Source organism: Misgurnus anguillicaudatus, chromosome 23 (assembly GCF_027580225.2).
Source record: "Misgurnus anguillicaudatus chromosome 23, ASM2758022v2, whole genome shotgun sequence".
NCBI lineage: Eukaryota > Metazoa > Chordata > Actinopteri > Cypriniformes > Cobitidae > Misgurnus > Misgurnus anguillicaudatus.
Window position 1 is genome coordinate 11,140,058 of NC_073359.2, and position 17,119 is coordinate 11,157,176.

The 17,119-nt window shown below is 37.6% G+C and overlaps 1 protein-coding gene across 1 annotated transcript in view; it reads right to left on the reverse strand.

Moving 5' to 3' along the window:
- Window positions 1-17,119, reverse strand: part of rnf123 (ring finger protein 123) — a 239,019-nt gene that overhangs the window by 184,061 nt on the left and 37,839 nt on the right. Inside the window, exons 22-24 of the mRNA XM_073861959.1 lie at window positions 8,799-8,899; window positions 7,900-8,091; window positions 6,041-6,181 (exon numbers count right to left, since the gene is read on the reverse strand). Coding sequence (XP_073718060.1) covers window positions 6,041-6,181; window positions 7,900-8,091; window positions 8,799-8,899 — 434 coding nt within the window. The remainder of the gene's footprint in view (window positions 1-6,040; window positions 6,182-7,899; window positions 8,092-8,798; window positions 8,900-17,119) is intronic.

The window sequence follows — 17,119 nt, forward strand, 5'->3', positions numbered from 1 at the left end:
ATGACTACGTGTAGCAGTTTTCACCAAAATTCAAACAAGAGTAAAAATTAACACCAGTGACTCGCCAGATGGTGAAACCAGCAAATAAATAAGTTGCGTCCCAAATAACGTACTGTACACTACGTGCCATGCTGTTTTCACTGACACCCCGTGCCCTTTTCTAACAGATGATTTTCTTAATTCCGATTGTAGAACTTCAGATCCCGGACCATGTACCGTTTCCATAGTTACACAACTTGTTCTTTTGATGAATGACAGCTTGTGTGATACATTACTCACATCTCACAATCTGACAGTCACTTCTCGACTATTTCAATAAGGCATTCAGTTCACTCCTTACATTCACGTCCTGAATCAAAGTGATCTGTGGAATAAATAAATCAAAAGAGACTCTAGCAATTTAATAGATGACCTCCAGTGGATGAGGTTTTTAGAAACTAATGAAAAGTGAAAATTTTGTCATCATTTATTCTTTCTGTCTTGTGCTGTGATGTTAGGCAATCATACTAAAACCAGTGGCTGTTAAAAAAGATCTGTTTCTTGTCAATCATACGTTATCATGTTTGCTTCAATAGGTCTTAAAAGATGCACCTTCCTTTTTTGTTTCATGAAAGAAAAGTCATACAGTACAAACATTATTGTGAGTATTTGCAGTGTTGCACCTAAAAGCTGTTTTAAAAATTAAACAGCAATTTTTGCAGTTACATTTATGTATTTGGCGGACACTTTTATCTAAAGTGACTTACTGTACAATGCGTTCATTGTATACTTTAATCAGTATGCTTGTTTTCTAGGTATCGAATCAAAGACCTTTGCGCTTATTTCGCAATGCTCGGCTAACTGAGCTACAGGAACCCAAATGTCAAGTCGCAAGATACACTACACATTGTAAATTTAAGTTGACTAAACTTAAACAAAAGTGCAACAAGCAATTTTTAAAGTGTACTAAGCTAAATGTGTTATGACTACCTGAATAAATTTAAAGTGAAAAATGAAAATTTTGTCAACAGTTTATCACTCTCGTGTTGTTACAAACCTCTATAAATTTCTTTGTTTTGATGATCACAAGGAAGACATTTTGAGGTTTCTGAATATGAGCCAGTCCTTCCAGAAAAACGCAGAGTTTTTTTGTGATTGTTGCGGGCAAAAATCCTCGATTTTGCGGCACGTTTTCTTAAAAAATGCGATGGAATATGCGGGATATTTATGCAATTTATGCGATGGAATTGCGGGAATTTGCGAAAATTGCGGAACCTGCAAAAGCTGCAATGATGTTCACGTCACATAATCACGTCACTTCATAACGTTCCCATGGCAATAGAGGACACGGCTGCGCTTTTGGGAAGTAAATGCAACATTTTTCAACTTTCTGCTAATATATATGTGACTTGTTGCTACAAAAATGTGGAGATTATGAAATCATGCAAGCCCCGCATATTTTGTGCGCGGAAATATGTAATTAATGCGGCGAAAGTGCGTCGTATTTGGAAAAATTGCAGCCCCGCATAAATATGCGGACTTTGGCTGATATGCAATATATCGCGCGATCGCACAATCGCGTTTTTCTGGAGGGACTGATGAGCCCCATTCACTTCTATAGTAGAAAAAAATAATACTATAGAAGTGAATGGGGCTCACAAACTGTTTGATTATAAACATTCCTTAAAATATCTTCCTTTGTGTTTATCCGAACAAAAACATTAATAGGGGTTTGCAACAACATCAGAGTGAGTAAATGATGACAAATTTTTCATTTTTGGGTAAACTATCCCTTTAACTGCTACACCCTGTTCATTGATCATCAGCTTTGAGAGCTAGGTCATATGAGACACAGCCATCTTTTAACCGTATACATACTGGGAACTATATTCTTAGAAGGCGAAGCACTGCTACTTGTTGCGCTAATCATTCCGGTCAAGTAGCAGTGCTTCACCTTCTCAGAATATAGTTCCCAGTATGTATACGGTTAAAAGATGGCTGTGTCTCATATGACCTTGTTATTTGTACACATTGTAATTATACAAAGTACAACATATAAATAGAAAAATCCTGGCGTTATTTTGTCACTTATTGGGAGCAGTATGCTAGCTGGAGCCATTTACTTCCAGTCTTTGTGCTAAGCTAAGCTAGTGTTTGGTGCGTCAGACAGAGTTACGGGACGCATGAAGATGAAAAGGGTATGTATAGACTTATCTAACTCTAGGGGATACGGTAAATTAGTCCCAAAAAGTCGACGTGTTTCTTTAAAACAAACCGTTTTTCCCCAAAAACACAGACACTTCAGCAGGTTCACAGTAGCATTTACCCAACTATTACAACTTCTTCTTTGCAAATGCAGAAATGTAAAAATGGTCCATAAACTCTCCCGCAATTACATATTTAAAGCTAATTGTTCAATGCACACTGATCTTTGCTCTCTGTAAATCAGATCAAACAGATATCTGCCGTACTTGCAACCCTTGACTTCAATGGGACTCAAGTGTTCCTATGGAATTTTATATGTATCCTGTCATAGACTAAAGCAAATTGTGAAAATTGTGAACAACATGAGGGTTTTCCTATTCTTAGCTTAAAGGGATACTCCATCGTTTTGTCATATTAAACTGTTATTACCTTACAGGAACACGCCCAGATTTGGGGAATTTAGCTTATTCACCGTATCCCCCAGAGTTAGATAAGTCCATGCATGCCTTTCTCATCTCCGTGTGTGCTGTGGCTCTGTCTGACGCAGCCCCCGCTGGCTTGGCTTGGCACGGGGACTGGAGGTGAGTGGCTCCAGCTGGCGTATTGCTCCCAATGGGTGACAAAATAACGCAAACATTTTCCTATTTATACGTTGTGATTATACGTTGGTCAGATAGAGTTACAGCACGCACGGAGATGAGAAAGGTATGTATACGGACTACCGGCACATCCGGGAACTTGACTGTAAATTTCGTCAGCGCCCCTTTTCGGGGGATAAAAAAGCAGTGCTTCCATTGGCTTCCATTCAAAATAGCGGAACAAAGCAACGTTTTTACACAGCCAGCAGGCGTAAATAACTTATGAAATCACTCAGATTAAACATGTTGAGTATTTATCTGTCCATCCTGCCTGAGCACGAAAGATACATTGACACATTTGATTTGGTCAATGTAAAAACATGTCCCTTTGATTCTCACAGCGTCAAATTTTGTGTAACAACGCCATCCAGTGATTGCTGGAAATATCGCTAAGCCAGTTAGTTGTATGGCTGGACGGAAAAGTGCACTCATTACTCTAAATATAAAGACATAATAAATAAATACCAAGTAACTTTCAAATACGAAGTAAAATCATTCACTTGCTTCCCTGTTGACTCGATGAGGTACGAGTAAATGTCCGGGTAAGACACCTCTGGCCAATAGGGAGCGTTGTTACACAAATTTGACGCTGTGAGAATGAAAGAGACATGTCTCCACATTGACCAAACCAAATGTGCCGATGCATCCCCCACGCTCCAATGGCAGGCAGGGTGGACAGATAACCACTCGACGTGTTTAATCTGAGTGATTTCATGGGTTGTTTACGCCTGCCGGCTGTGTACGAAGGTTGCTTTGTTCCGCTGTTTTGAATGGAAGCCAATGGAACGTCTAGTGCGATTTCCCCCAAAAGTGGGCGTGAACCTGTTCAGAGATATTCTATGACGTTGCGCCGGTTGTGCGTATGGACTTATCTAACTCTGGGGGATACGGTGAATAAGCTAAATTCCCAAAATCGGGGCGTGTTTCTTTAACAAAAAAGAGTTGATACCTCTATCATCTTAGTGCGTGCACTTAATCGCTGTGGCGCGCGGCGACACATTGATAGCACTTAGCTAAGCCCAGTTCATTCAATGGTACCAAACAGAGATGAAGTTAAAAATGACCAAACACATCAACCTTTTTTCCTATTTAAAACGAGTAGTTACACGACCAAGTATGGTGGCACAAAATAAAACTTGACCCTTTTCTAAAGAAAAAAGGGTAAGTATAATGTATGGTGGAATAGCACTTTTGGGAGTACTTCGACTCGGCGCAGTAAAAAGTCACGTCTGAAAAATCCGCTCCCCATCTCCGTATCATTATGAGAGGGAGAGGGGGAGCAGATTTTTCAGGCGTGACTTTTTAGTACGCCGAGTGATAGAGGTATGTATCAACTCTTCTTAGTTAAGGTAAAACATGATGGAGTATCCCTTTAAATATGTCACAATGGTATGCAAATAAACATCTTTGATAACCAGAGAATTTAGATGAAACAATGCCTTCCATGCAGTGTTAAAGGGACACTCCACTTTTTTTGGAATATATGCTAATTTTCCAGCTCCCCTCGAGTTAAACATTTGATTCTTACCATTTTGGAATCCATTCAGCTGATCTCCAGGTCTGGCCATACCACTTTTAGCATAGCTTAGCATAATCCATTGAATCTGATTAGACCATTAGCATTGCGCTAAAAATAACCAAAGAGTTTTGATAATTTTCCTATTTAAAACATATTTAAGACTCTTCTGTAGTTGCATCGTGTACTAAGACCGACAGAAAATGAAAAGTTGCGATTTTTCTAGGCAGATATGGCTAGGAACTATACTCTCATTCTGGCGTAATAATCATGGACTTTGTTGCCGTAACATGGCTTCAGCAGGCACAATGACATTACACCGCCCTTGAAAATAGTCCCCTGCTATTAAAAGTAACCAAGGGGACTATCTTCGGGCAGTGCGTAATATCACTACGCCTGCTGCAGCCATGTTTACGGCAGCAAAGTCATTGATTATTACGCCAGAATGAAAGTATAGTCCTAGCTATATCTGCCTAGAAAATCACAACTTTTAATTTTCAGTTGGTCTTCGTACACGTACGTACACATGTAACTACAGAAGAGTAGTTTTAAATAGGAAAAAAAAGAAACTCTGTTTTTTTTTTGCGCGATGCTAATGGTCTAATCAGATTCAATGGATTATGCTAAGCTATGCTAAAAGTGGTACCTCCAGACCCGAAGATCAACTGAATGGATTCCAAAACGGTAAAAATCACGTTTTACTCTAGGGGAGCTTGAAAATGAGCATTTTTCAAAAAAAAGTGTCCCTTTAAGAGCAATCACACATCGAAAAAAACCTGAAATATTCCTTGAGATTCCAAAATATTACAAGAAACCACAAAGACAGCTACTAAAAGATATTTACAGGCATTTGACAGTGCAAATTTGACTTTATAAAATAGAGAGGGAACAGAAACCTTTTCTACAGAGGTCAAGCCAAGCACTTTACAGAGAGAATGAATTACATACATTTACAGCTGTGAGTGCCACGCATTTATGTATGACTCCTTCATCCTCGCGTTTAAAAGACTAAACCATAGATACAGCTGCTGTCAGGACAACATATAACCCAGACGTGACTCACACTTGAAACAACACGACAAGCAGCATGACTTATCTGTGCATTCTTAGATGCCGAGCAGGTTGGTCAAGACGAGGCGGCACGAGAAACCATGAGTGAATTTGCACAAGGAAAAAACCTGATGTAATAGGGTTTTACGATCAAATTGTCTATAATTTAGAACTTTTTTTTTTAATAAAAATCTACTATATCACATTTTGATCCTAATACAGATTCTTTATTTATGTGTGCATTCATACTGTGTGCATCTCATCATTTCCTTTCACTTGTAATATTTTAGTCATTCTTTTCACATACACATTTAAGAAGGCTTTACAGCTGCAACATCTAATCGAATAGTCGATAATATTGGATAATGAATATAGCATTCAACGAATGAGCTGCATGGAGGTGTGTCTGCACCATCCAGTGCAAGTTCCTTGTTTATACAGCAGACAGCACAGACATGAGACAAAAGGGCACTGTTTGTTAATAAAAGTTTAATTTCTTTGTTTAACATAAGTGACTTTCTCTTTTTTAAAACTACACTGCAATGGGACAGTGGGCAAGTGACGTCACAGACCAAACGAATCGATAATGACAATAACGTATTTTCGACAGTTAGATTAGTTGTTGCAGCTGTACTGTATTTTGATCTCTTACCTTGCCGAGCTGCTGATGAACACTTAAATTATACATCATCACAACTCCATCCAGAATTTCCAGAAGAGACTTTTCCGCGATTGGCTGATCGGTCTCATCTAACGGTCGCCCCAGCAACAGTCCGTCGTTACTATGGCTTCCCTCAACTGGAGATGGGGATGAGAGAGAATTGGTGGGGGGGGGAAGAAAAGAGATGTTTGAGCTGAAATATCATATTCCTTCATAATGATTTTGGTAACAAGGTGGGAAACATATTTTTTGAGACACCAATGGCAAAAGAAAATGATTTTCTGTAAAGCTGTGTGATAGGGCATCAGTCTTGCATATAATAACTTTGACATTGTAGTCTATGAGAAATAATAGCTACTACTGTGAACCTATAGACTTTTTTCTGCTATTGTCTGTGTTATATGTTCCACTATGGAGTGTTCAAATCTGTTTGTGCATATATAAAATTGACAAAGTCGCGGGGTGCATGATCTCTGAAAGCCAATGGTGACAATTTAAATCACCTAAACAAACACGCCCCTACCCCAATAGAATCTGGACCTTCATTTGATAGACCCGCCCCACACATACGCAACCCAGGCAATGATGTCGGTTATTAGAGACGCCACTTACTGTACTGCTGAATGGCTACAAGTGTGTTTTGGTAGTTGGCCTGTCTTCCTTTTCCAAAGTGTTTTTCAAAAATCACGCACCCTGCCTTTAAAATCTCAAACCCAAAAAACAAAGGCTCACGCCTTCCTAAAACGCCTCATTCAAGCACGCCCCCACATAGCTATGTCACTGTTTGGGAAGATTTGCATAATACCGCCCAAATTATACATGCAAAGAAAAAAGTCCTAACTTTTATTCTCGCTGCAATATTGTTGACACCGCTGCCATGTCGTGTACTTTGGGAGCTGATTTTCCAAATATGGTAAGGGGCGTAACATTTCCGTCACATGGAATTCGACTGATCACAACGCACTGGATAGCTGGCCAATCAGAGCACACCACGCTTGAGCTTTAAACACATTGCATTACACCAAATACACACACACACAAAAAAAAAATTTAGTCAATGACCCCTTTAAAGGCGGGTTGCATGATCTTCTTTTGATAGACCCGCCCCACACATACGCAACCCAGGAAACAATGTCGGTTAGTAGACACGCCCCTTACTGCTGATTGCCTACAAGTGTGTTTTGGTACTCGGCCCGTCTCCCATTTCCCCAGTGTTTTTCAAAAATCACGCACCCTGCCTTTAAAATCTCAAACCCAAAAAACAAAGGCTCACGCCTTCCTAAAACACCTCATTCAAGCACGCCCCACATAGCTATGTCACTGTTTGGGAAGATTTGCATAATACCGCCCAAATTATACATGCAAAGAAAAAAGTCCTAACTTTATTTCTCGCTGCAATATTGTTGACACCCCTGCCATGTCGTGTACTTTGGGAGCTGATTTTCTAAATATGGTAAGGGGCGTAACATTTCCGTCACATGGAATTCGACTGATCACAACGCACTGGATAGCTGGCCAATCAGAGCACACCACGCTTGAGCTTTAAACACATTGCATTACACCAAATACACAAAAAAAAAAAATGTAGTCAATGACCCCTTTAAAGGCGGGGTGCATGATCTTCTTTTGATAGACCCGCCCTACACATACGCCACACAGGAAACAATGTCGGTTAGTAGAAACGCCCCTTACTGCTGATTGGCTACAAGTGTGTTTTGGTACTCGGCCCGTCTCCCATTTCCACAGTGTTTTTCAAAAATCATGCACCCCGCCTTTAACAGCAGATCTTGCAAAAATAAAAATTCTATTGCTCTTAAACTCCTAAAATGTGAGTTAGGTAAATCATTGGACTCAATGTCTTCCTCGGTTCTTTGTTCTACTACAAGCGTCCGGACTTTAACCTTCTCAGGTGGGGCGAGTGGTCGTCGGGGGGTCATGAGGCTGACGGTGGTGGTGCTGAAGAACCGGTTGGCCCGGCCCAGCGTAGGGGAGCTCAACCAGCTGGGACGAGCCGTTGCACCACCAATGGCGCCAGATGGTCTCTGTGGATCCGAAACACACATACAGTACTGTGCAAAAGTCTTAGGCCACCACCACCAGACTTGTTGTTTTAGAAGTTTTAATGTCCATCCATATTTATTTTCAATCTATTATAGTCCAATACAAACAGAAAATACAGGAAATATGCAACAAAAATTAAAAATCACATTTTCGGGACTAAATGTCTTCTTTAGGCATTGTCTGTGTTTAATGTGACCTCTCTTGGCACTAAACACATCTTGAGCGTTTTTAAGCCGAATGAAGTAAAAAGACTCATTTCTTTAAAATTAGAAATTAGGATTTAATTTAATTTAGGTTTAAGAGATCCTGCAGTTTCCTGCTATTGCTCAAGTTGAAGGGGTGTTTACTCTAAAAACTTGACACATCAGTTTATATTTTTATACAGTTTTTAATACTATATAAAAATTTCCTGTATTTTCTGGATTTATTGTATTAAAGAGACTGAGAAAAATCTTATTGTGGTGGCCTAAGTCTTTTGCACAGTAGGCCTACTGTATATCTAGACTCAATACCCCTAAACCTAAAGGATGTTGGTTCATCCCAAAAAATACATGAGGGCTATCAAATGGTGACATTGTACAGTAAATTACGAATATTATATGCCTACATAAGATACGCTTTTGCTGTATGCAAGGCAAAAGGCAAGTACTTACAATACGCCATACAATTTAATCCAAGCAGCATGTACCTGTGCAGCTCCCGACTCCTCATCTTCATCCAGGTCATCCATGGAGGTGGCTTGGATCTCCGCCGGGTCTATGATGATGTTGGCCTTTGCGGCCAAGTCATCTAAAAATTATGAAAACAAAGTACTTTTTTTATCCGCTTAACCCTTACAAGTCCCTTGGGGTCAAAATGACCCCCAGGCCACTTTTCATTAGTTAAAAAGAAATGGTTCCCTTCATCTCAGTGGAATAAGATTTTGTGACTTTTCTAGATTATCTGTCAATATTCATTAAAAATAACTGGGTTGTTCTGAAGATATGTTAAAAAATTTACCAAAAGAGGCCCTTTACCAAAATGACCCCAATTAAAAATTAATGGGAAATGCAAAAAAAAAAAATTCTTTTCATTTGTCAAAAAAATGGCAAAAAAACAGCCACAGATGCGGAACAAAGATGTAAAGTGGTGGGCTCTAATAATCACGCACACACACAGACACACACACACACACACACACACACACACACACACACACACACAAAGACACAGTAATACTTACACACACATAGAGAGAGACGCACATAGAAAAACAAAGTCACACACAAACACACGCACAAACAAACACACACACACTTACATTCTGTCAAATCTCTGTGGCATTTTGTAAAAACAGACCCAGATTTCAAAATGCATCCAAAACTACAAAAAAATTCTACTACTTGAAATAATATTTAGTTTTAATGTCCTCTCTAATGTTTATATATACATAAAATCACAAAATGTGTCACTAAAGTAGTGATGTGGGCAGTTGGCCACATCCAGTAAAATGAATGGGTTTCTATGGGCATCTGCTGGTCAAAATGATTTATTTCCTAAATTGTAATTCTTTAGTTTTTTTCCACCAGCAGATAACCGAATACATATAACATCTAGATCAATTTTAAATCATAATTCATGTGAATAAAAATGTGCTAATAGTGTAGAGGAATTTAGTGGTAAACAAGTACAAAAGTACTTAATATCTCCCAAAACACAGCATAAATGTATAGATGGGAAGTAAACAAAATAATGATATATTATTTATATAATTAAAAATCTATATATATTTTTGTAATAAATTTTTTTAATTAATTTTTCTGTGGTCATTTTGACCCCCACGGAACTCTAATGTAAACAGGAAAATCTGGGCTTATGAGGGTTAAAGGTACACTGCATAAGCTTTTATTTTATCTCAGGTTAATACGCAGAAACAAATATAAGCAAGCAGCGTTTAGATTAATTTGCTTGTTAAGTGGAAATACAGTAATGTGATGCTATTAAAAATTTGATCTGTTTGTCTGAGCACCCAACACAGCAACACTGACTTAACCAATAGCACAAGTTTGGGGCGGAGCTATCTGTATGATTGACTGTATGATATGAAAAATAGGCAAGGGAAAATATTCACAAAGCTTGTTTATCATTTTTATTTTAAGTGACACTAGATACGACACACTTAAAACTTTATTTATAATTAAGGAGGCAACACCACCGTAAAAAGGACGAAAATTAAGTCCGAACCAAAAAGAAGTTTCCTATCAGTGACTCAAATTTTAACTCAACGAATGACAAGCTTCTAACTTCTCATGAACACTCCAGTCTTATTATTTATTAATGCCCATTTTTCTTCTTCTGGACAGAAGAGTAATAAAAATCAAAGCTTCAAGTCACCAGAGGACTTTAGGAGACATATGTGCTCCATTTCACTCCAATCGTCTACATATCCAGAGCAATCTAACTTGTGTCCGACAGAGATGTATTTGTAAGAAAGAAGGATCGGTAATAGCAGCTACTTCAGAAAATATTAAAAGAAAAGGCTGAACTTCAGAAACGGTAAAGACATTTATGGCCTTGACAGTTCATTTCAGTGAGCGATAGAGAAATGTGCTGAATATGGACATTATTTAAGTTAGGCTCCTTCAGACGTTATTGAACAATCCTACCTTTGCAACTATAGTCATCTGTCAATTTAACCTAAACGCTCTGCTCTTTTATGTCCATTTAAATGGTTTTTTACACAATTACTGTAAGGCACTGTTACCACGGCACTGACGTACAATATTCAGAAAGGATATATGTGATATCTAAAGGTGAGCTGACCTAGTCGAACTGATTTTTTAAAAGATAAGACATAATTATTTCCAGATGAGCAAATTACATCGATTAATTTATCCTATAGTGGTATGACTCATAATTTAAGACCAAGAGGTCGGACAGGACGGATGACCCGAGAGATAGTTTCATTAATTTCGTGTCAGGCAAAAATAACATCTTGGTAAAACCTGCGAGAGTCACGTCTGTGAATCATAGATAAATCTAAGTGTCCATAAACATCAACTAAATCACATTCATAAATCTTAAAGTTATCAGAGCTATATGGATTTGTACCCTGAACACTTATTACGAAAATGGAGGAGTTGATATATAGTAAGTGGGCGTTTCTTTAATTATGAAAGACACCTTAATCTAAAACGAATTTTTTACACACAATTGAATAATATTTTATTTTATAATTTTGTGGTATCTCAGAAATACTGTTATTAGGAATAATTGTGATATGAATAAATATAAGTATTTATATAATGTTAAATCACAGTATACATGAACAAAACCTTTTTGAGAAGTTATTTACTATTGATGAAGTTATACTGTATATAATTTTGTGTTGTCCACATAATTTTCGATCACATTGTTGTCCGTGTACTAGACCAGGGGTTTTCAAACTTTTTGATGACAGGGACCCTTATGATGAACCTTTAGCAAGGGACCCCTATCCTAAAATATCCAATTTAAGTGATTTTGTGCATAAAACAAGCAAAAAATCTGCCAATGGGGTAAGCAAATTTATCTAGAATTTTTCTTGAATTTACTGTTTAAGAAAAATTTTCAAGATTTTTTGCTTACCCCATTGGCAGCTTGTTTTATGCACAAAATCACTTAAATTTGATATTTTTGGTCTAAAAACTAGACGTATTTTCTTGGGTCGTTTTGCTCATCAAGAAAAAGCATCTTAATTTAAGAATTTTTAGATATTTTTACTGGAAACAAGACAAAAATACTAAGAAATTTTTTTTTTTGAAAATCATTTTTTGAAAATGTTCTTAGTATTTTTGTCTTGTTTTCAGAAAAAATATCTAAAAATTCTTAAATTAAGATGTTTTTTCTTAATGAGCAAAACGACCCAAGAAAATAAGTCTAGTTTTTATACCAAATATATCAACTTTAAGTGATTTTGTTCATAAAACAAGCAGAAAAATCTGCCAATGGGGTAAGCAAAAAAAATCGTGAAAATTTTTCTTAAACACTAAATTCAAGACAAATTCAAGAAACATTTTCTTACCCCATTGACAGTTTTTTTAGCTTGTTTTATGCACAAAATCACTTCAATTTGATATTTTTAGTCTAAAAACTAGACTTATTTTCTTGGGTCGTTTTGCTCATGAAGAAAAAGCATCTTAATTTAAGAATTTTTAGATATTTTTACTAGAAACAAGACAAAAATACTACGAATTTTTTTTCTTGAAAATAATTTTTTGCAGTGTACCTATAACATGCAGTGTATATTAGGTCTCGTACACACTGCAAACTTTCGGGAGTGACAACCGCATTAAAATGCGTGAGTGAATCCCCTAAATGTTCGTTTCATGTCTGTACGGAACAAGACTCACTCCCGAAAATGTGATGATTGACACAGATATAACCATAGCAACGTTCTGCCGTCTCGCGTGCTTATCACTCACAGCTTTGACCAAAATAATAAAGCATTGTGTTTTGCAATAAACCTCCATCTTGGCGTCGTGTATTTTACGCTTTTGTGAGGCTGCTTCACAGCACGGAGCGTGTTTTGCAGTGTTGCCAGGTCCTCGTCTTTTTTGTACGTAAATACCGTTTTGGCGCTTAACCGTTTATGGCTTTTGGCTCATGAGCGATCAAGTTTTTGATTTTAATAAAGTGTGAGGGTGCCGGCCCCAATATTTTGATCTTTGAGGTAAAGCATTTAGATTTATTTCGGTTTATTATTGGATTTTTCTTGTCCACCGTTTTTTAGTGCAAGATCTGGCAACACTAGTCAGCAAACGCTTCTGAATCACGGATAAAGAAGACTTTTCCCCCTTCTAAGCATTTATTTTTTCAGAAGAGAGACCTGTCCTGTTTATGATGAACGTTTAAACACTTGATTAACTACTAGTTCAGTTCGGTTATGTACACACTGTGCAGAGTTTTTGTAAATTCGGTTGTCACTACCTGCATTTTGCGGGAGTTAATTTGGTTGTAGAATGCGGTTGTGAGTCCCGTAAATTACTGAACTGTGTGTGTACAGAACAGGATTAAGCATTAAAAGGTGAAGTGACAACCGAATTAATATGCAGTGTGTACAGGACCTTAGAGGCCTCCACAAGTCCACTTAGGTCCCGTACACACTGTATATTAATTCGGTTGTAACTTCACCTTTAATGCTTAATCCTGTTCTGTACACACACAGTTCAGTAAGGTCCCGTACACACTGCATATTAATTCGGTTGTCACTTCACCTTTTGATGCTTAATCCTGTTCTGTACACACACAGTTCAGTAATTTACGGAAATGTACGAGACCTTAGATCCGAAATCCAGAGGTCCGGCCCGAGATCCGAGCGGGTTCGGGTCTAAAGGTTTCAAGTGTGCCTCGGACTATGTGCCTGTACTGTTAGTGGCATTTGGTCACGGGTAATTTAAAATAATTGTGTTTTTGCAGAACGGACCCGAGAAGACCCGAACTATCTCGTGTGTGAGCATCGAGTTTTAGGATAATTTTTATTGAGCCAGACCACATTTTAGCGGTGACCGTGGTGTCATCATCGGATAACAAAGGAAAATAAATGGAGCAGCGGGCCAAACTGGTTGCGAGACCACCGGGGTTTTTCTCTGTTTACATTCGGCAATTTAAACAAATTGCCACAGAGTCGGACTCCGGTCTAATTTTCTTGGGTTTGTCTCAGGTCAGGTCTTTCTTTAAAAAAATATATATTTATAAAAGTCGGGTTCGGGTATAAAGTGATACAAGTCATTTCGGGTCGATCGAAATTTGAGAAGACCTCTAGTGTATATGTCTTTTTATAATAAAATTCAACCTAAGGAAGACTTGAGATATAAATAATTTAAACAAGCAGTGTGGTGAAAATCTGATACCGTGACAAACCTAATACAATAAAACTCATGTCTCAAACATGCTTTTAAAGACACTGAAAAAATTGTAAAAGAGGATTTTTTTACTGGATGTAAAAGAACCTTTATAAAACGGCTCGTTCTGGTTCTTCATTCTGATTGGTTGAAACGCGTTCTAAGCTGTGATAAAATCCCCCGGTAAACCCACGGTTCAGACCGCATCACAAGTATCACTGCGCCACTGTTGCTGCGTACTGATTTATGAAAATAAACACCACAGTCTTTAATCATTTTTTTATTTTTCTACCTTTGCACAATTATGGCGATATCCAGATAAATGTCAATAAATAAAAAATTTCAATAAAGAGAAAACGTTCTCTGAGTTTTTTTTTTGTCTTATTGATATTTCCGCTATTATCCACAAGATGGCAATCTTACCCAACTTAAACACTGAGGCATTCACTCGACACAACAGCGTTGTGGTGGATTTAGCGTGACGTGTGTTTTGATCAGGCTCTGAATCTGATCTCTTACAAAGTTCTTCACAAAAATGGAATAATCTCCGCATTTAGCTGAAAATTTGAGAGGTGATAACTGATAAGAGAACAAATTAAGGTAGGATGAAACACTTTTTGATGTTGTTGGAAAGCGGATGGACTGTTCTTTCATTTGATATTTTATGTTTATTTAAAGAAGATAATTTTTCTGTAAGGCATTCAACTAAAACTGGGTGGCAACTTAAAAAAAAACGCTGACGGGTAAAGAGTTAATCATGCTTCCAAGCATATTTGATCATCACTTCAACAGTTGCACTATATAAATGTTAATGTATATTTTAGATGAATGTTGATATATAAAAATAAACACCACAGTCTTTAATCATATTTTCATTGCGCCTTTGCTGCATCTGTGTTGTTTGTGAACTGCGCTCTGTTTTAGTCACACTTGATTCTGAGGAACTACTTTGTTTGGCGGAAGACTAATATTTGTACTAATATAATTACAACTTATTTGTGTTTTATTTTATAAAATCCCGCTAACGTTATGCATATGAAGTAACCGTTTTATAAACGCAGTGAACCCCGCGAAGCGTTGGGTTACCAGTGCATTTTATAACTCCGCTTCGCGTCGTGCCTAACAACGCCCCTTAGCTGTTATAAAATGCACTGGTAACCCACTGCTTCTTGGGGTTTATTGCTTTAGTAACTCAGTGTATTAATCACAATTCACTAAATCAAACTACAAATCAACCTTGGAGAAATAAGGAAAAATAAACTTAGCATTACATGTATGTATGCGTATGTCTGAGTTGTCCATCTCTGGCTGTTCAAAGATGAGGAATGGCTTTGTAAAAACATACTTTTTTTTACTACTGTAGTGACCTTGAAGCCATTAGATGGACTCGCTACAGAAATAGGTTGGATAGAGAGCACCAAGGCCATCCATTTAGCTTGAAATGGAAATTGTCTAGTGAAGATAAATGCTGAAATAGCTTTAGTGAAGTTGGCTAAAGTGCTCCAGAAATGCCATATTGACTGATGAGATTTTAACAGATATCAAAAGTGTTGCCATTCAGAATGATTTACGGTGTGATTATCATAAATGATTAGTCAAATATGTTTTAAATGTGACTTAAATCAATCAAAAGGTAAATGGTGATGAAACCGAGCATCAAAAAATTACTATCATGATGATAAGATGCTGTGGGTGGTTGCCAAGGCGATCCTGTGCAGTTGCTAAGCTGGTTTACGGTAAGTGCATTGCTATACAGTTGTTAAGGTGTTTCTGGTGGTTGCTAGGGCACTAGGGTTGTGCCTATCGACGACAGGCAGACATATGGCTGATTGCGGGCTTTCATGGTTGGCGATAGTTATCATAGTTTCACATTAACATGCGCATTGTGTGCTTTTCCTCGCATGAGAGGGCTTTGGTTTGCGCAGAGAGCTTGTAAAAGCGCAAATTGCCGGATGCATATAATGGGGCATATCGCCCAACACGATAGGGAATTGCCAAGTGGTTGTTAAAGGTGCAGTGTGTAATTTTTAGAAGGATCTCTTGACAAAATGCAAAATATTATACAAAACTATATTATCAGGCGTGTATAAAGACCTTACATAATGAACCGTTATGTGTTTATTACCTTAGAACGAGACCTTTTTATCTACATACACCGAGGGTCCCCATACATGGAAGTCGCCATTTTGTGCAGCCATTTTCCTACAGAAGCCCTTAACGGACAATTTTTTTACTAAGTTGTCTCCGACAATGACATGTTTGGCTGATGGTGGCTACCGTAGCTTTTCTATGCGTTTCAAAAGAGAGGGGTGAGCAGTGGAATAATCCGTTGGTTGCAATTCGTAACCTCACCACTAGATGCCGCTAAAATTTACACACTGCACCTTTAAGGTGTAATTGCTGATTTCTAGTCTCAACACCTCAGGGGTTTTAAAGTCATCATCTTATTGATTGTTGAGAAATGCAGAGACATCAACTTTCAATTTTTATGATGGACAAACTTGGTTGATTTACTTATCAGTCAGAGCAGACCTTCACCAAAGCTGCTTTAATGTCCAAAAGGCAAAACTCCACGCCCAAATCTCTATGCTGATTTTGCATCAGTCAAATGTCTAATCTGATGTATTAATGTAAATTAAAATATCAATATGAGGTAACTTTATTTTGCCAATTATTGTAGTTTATAAGGTTTTAAATATTGATATATCTATGACAAAACCGCACAGATTACCCTCAGAAGGCCTTAGTTTATTCCCCTGGAGCCGATTGGATTACTTTTGTGTAGGATGGATGCACGTTTTTTGGACTTGAAGGAGGTGGACACCATATTTTCATATTTTATAAACTGAAAGATCTAGGACATTTTCTAAAATAACTGAAAATGCGTTTGTCTGAAATGATGGACTTAGGCATGTTGGACGGCTCGAGGGTGAGTAAATCATGGGTTTAATATCATTTTTGGCCAAACTATCCCTTAACCGCATTAAATATACAATATAGTAAATATTCCAAAAATAATGTGAGCAACACTAAAAAGTATTTAAAGAGCACCAATTATCCGAATCACAATTTTTCATTTCTTTGGTGTGTATTAGTACGTTAACGATATGCAAAAGGTACAAATCCCAAAGTTAAAGAAACAGTATGT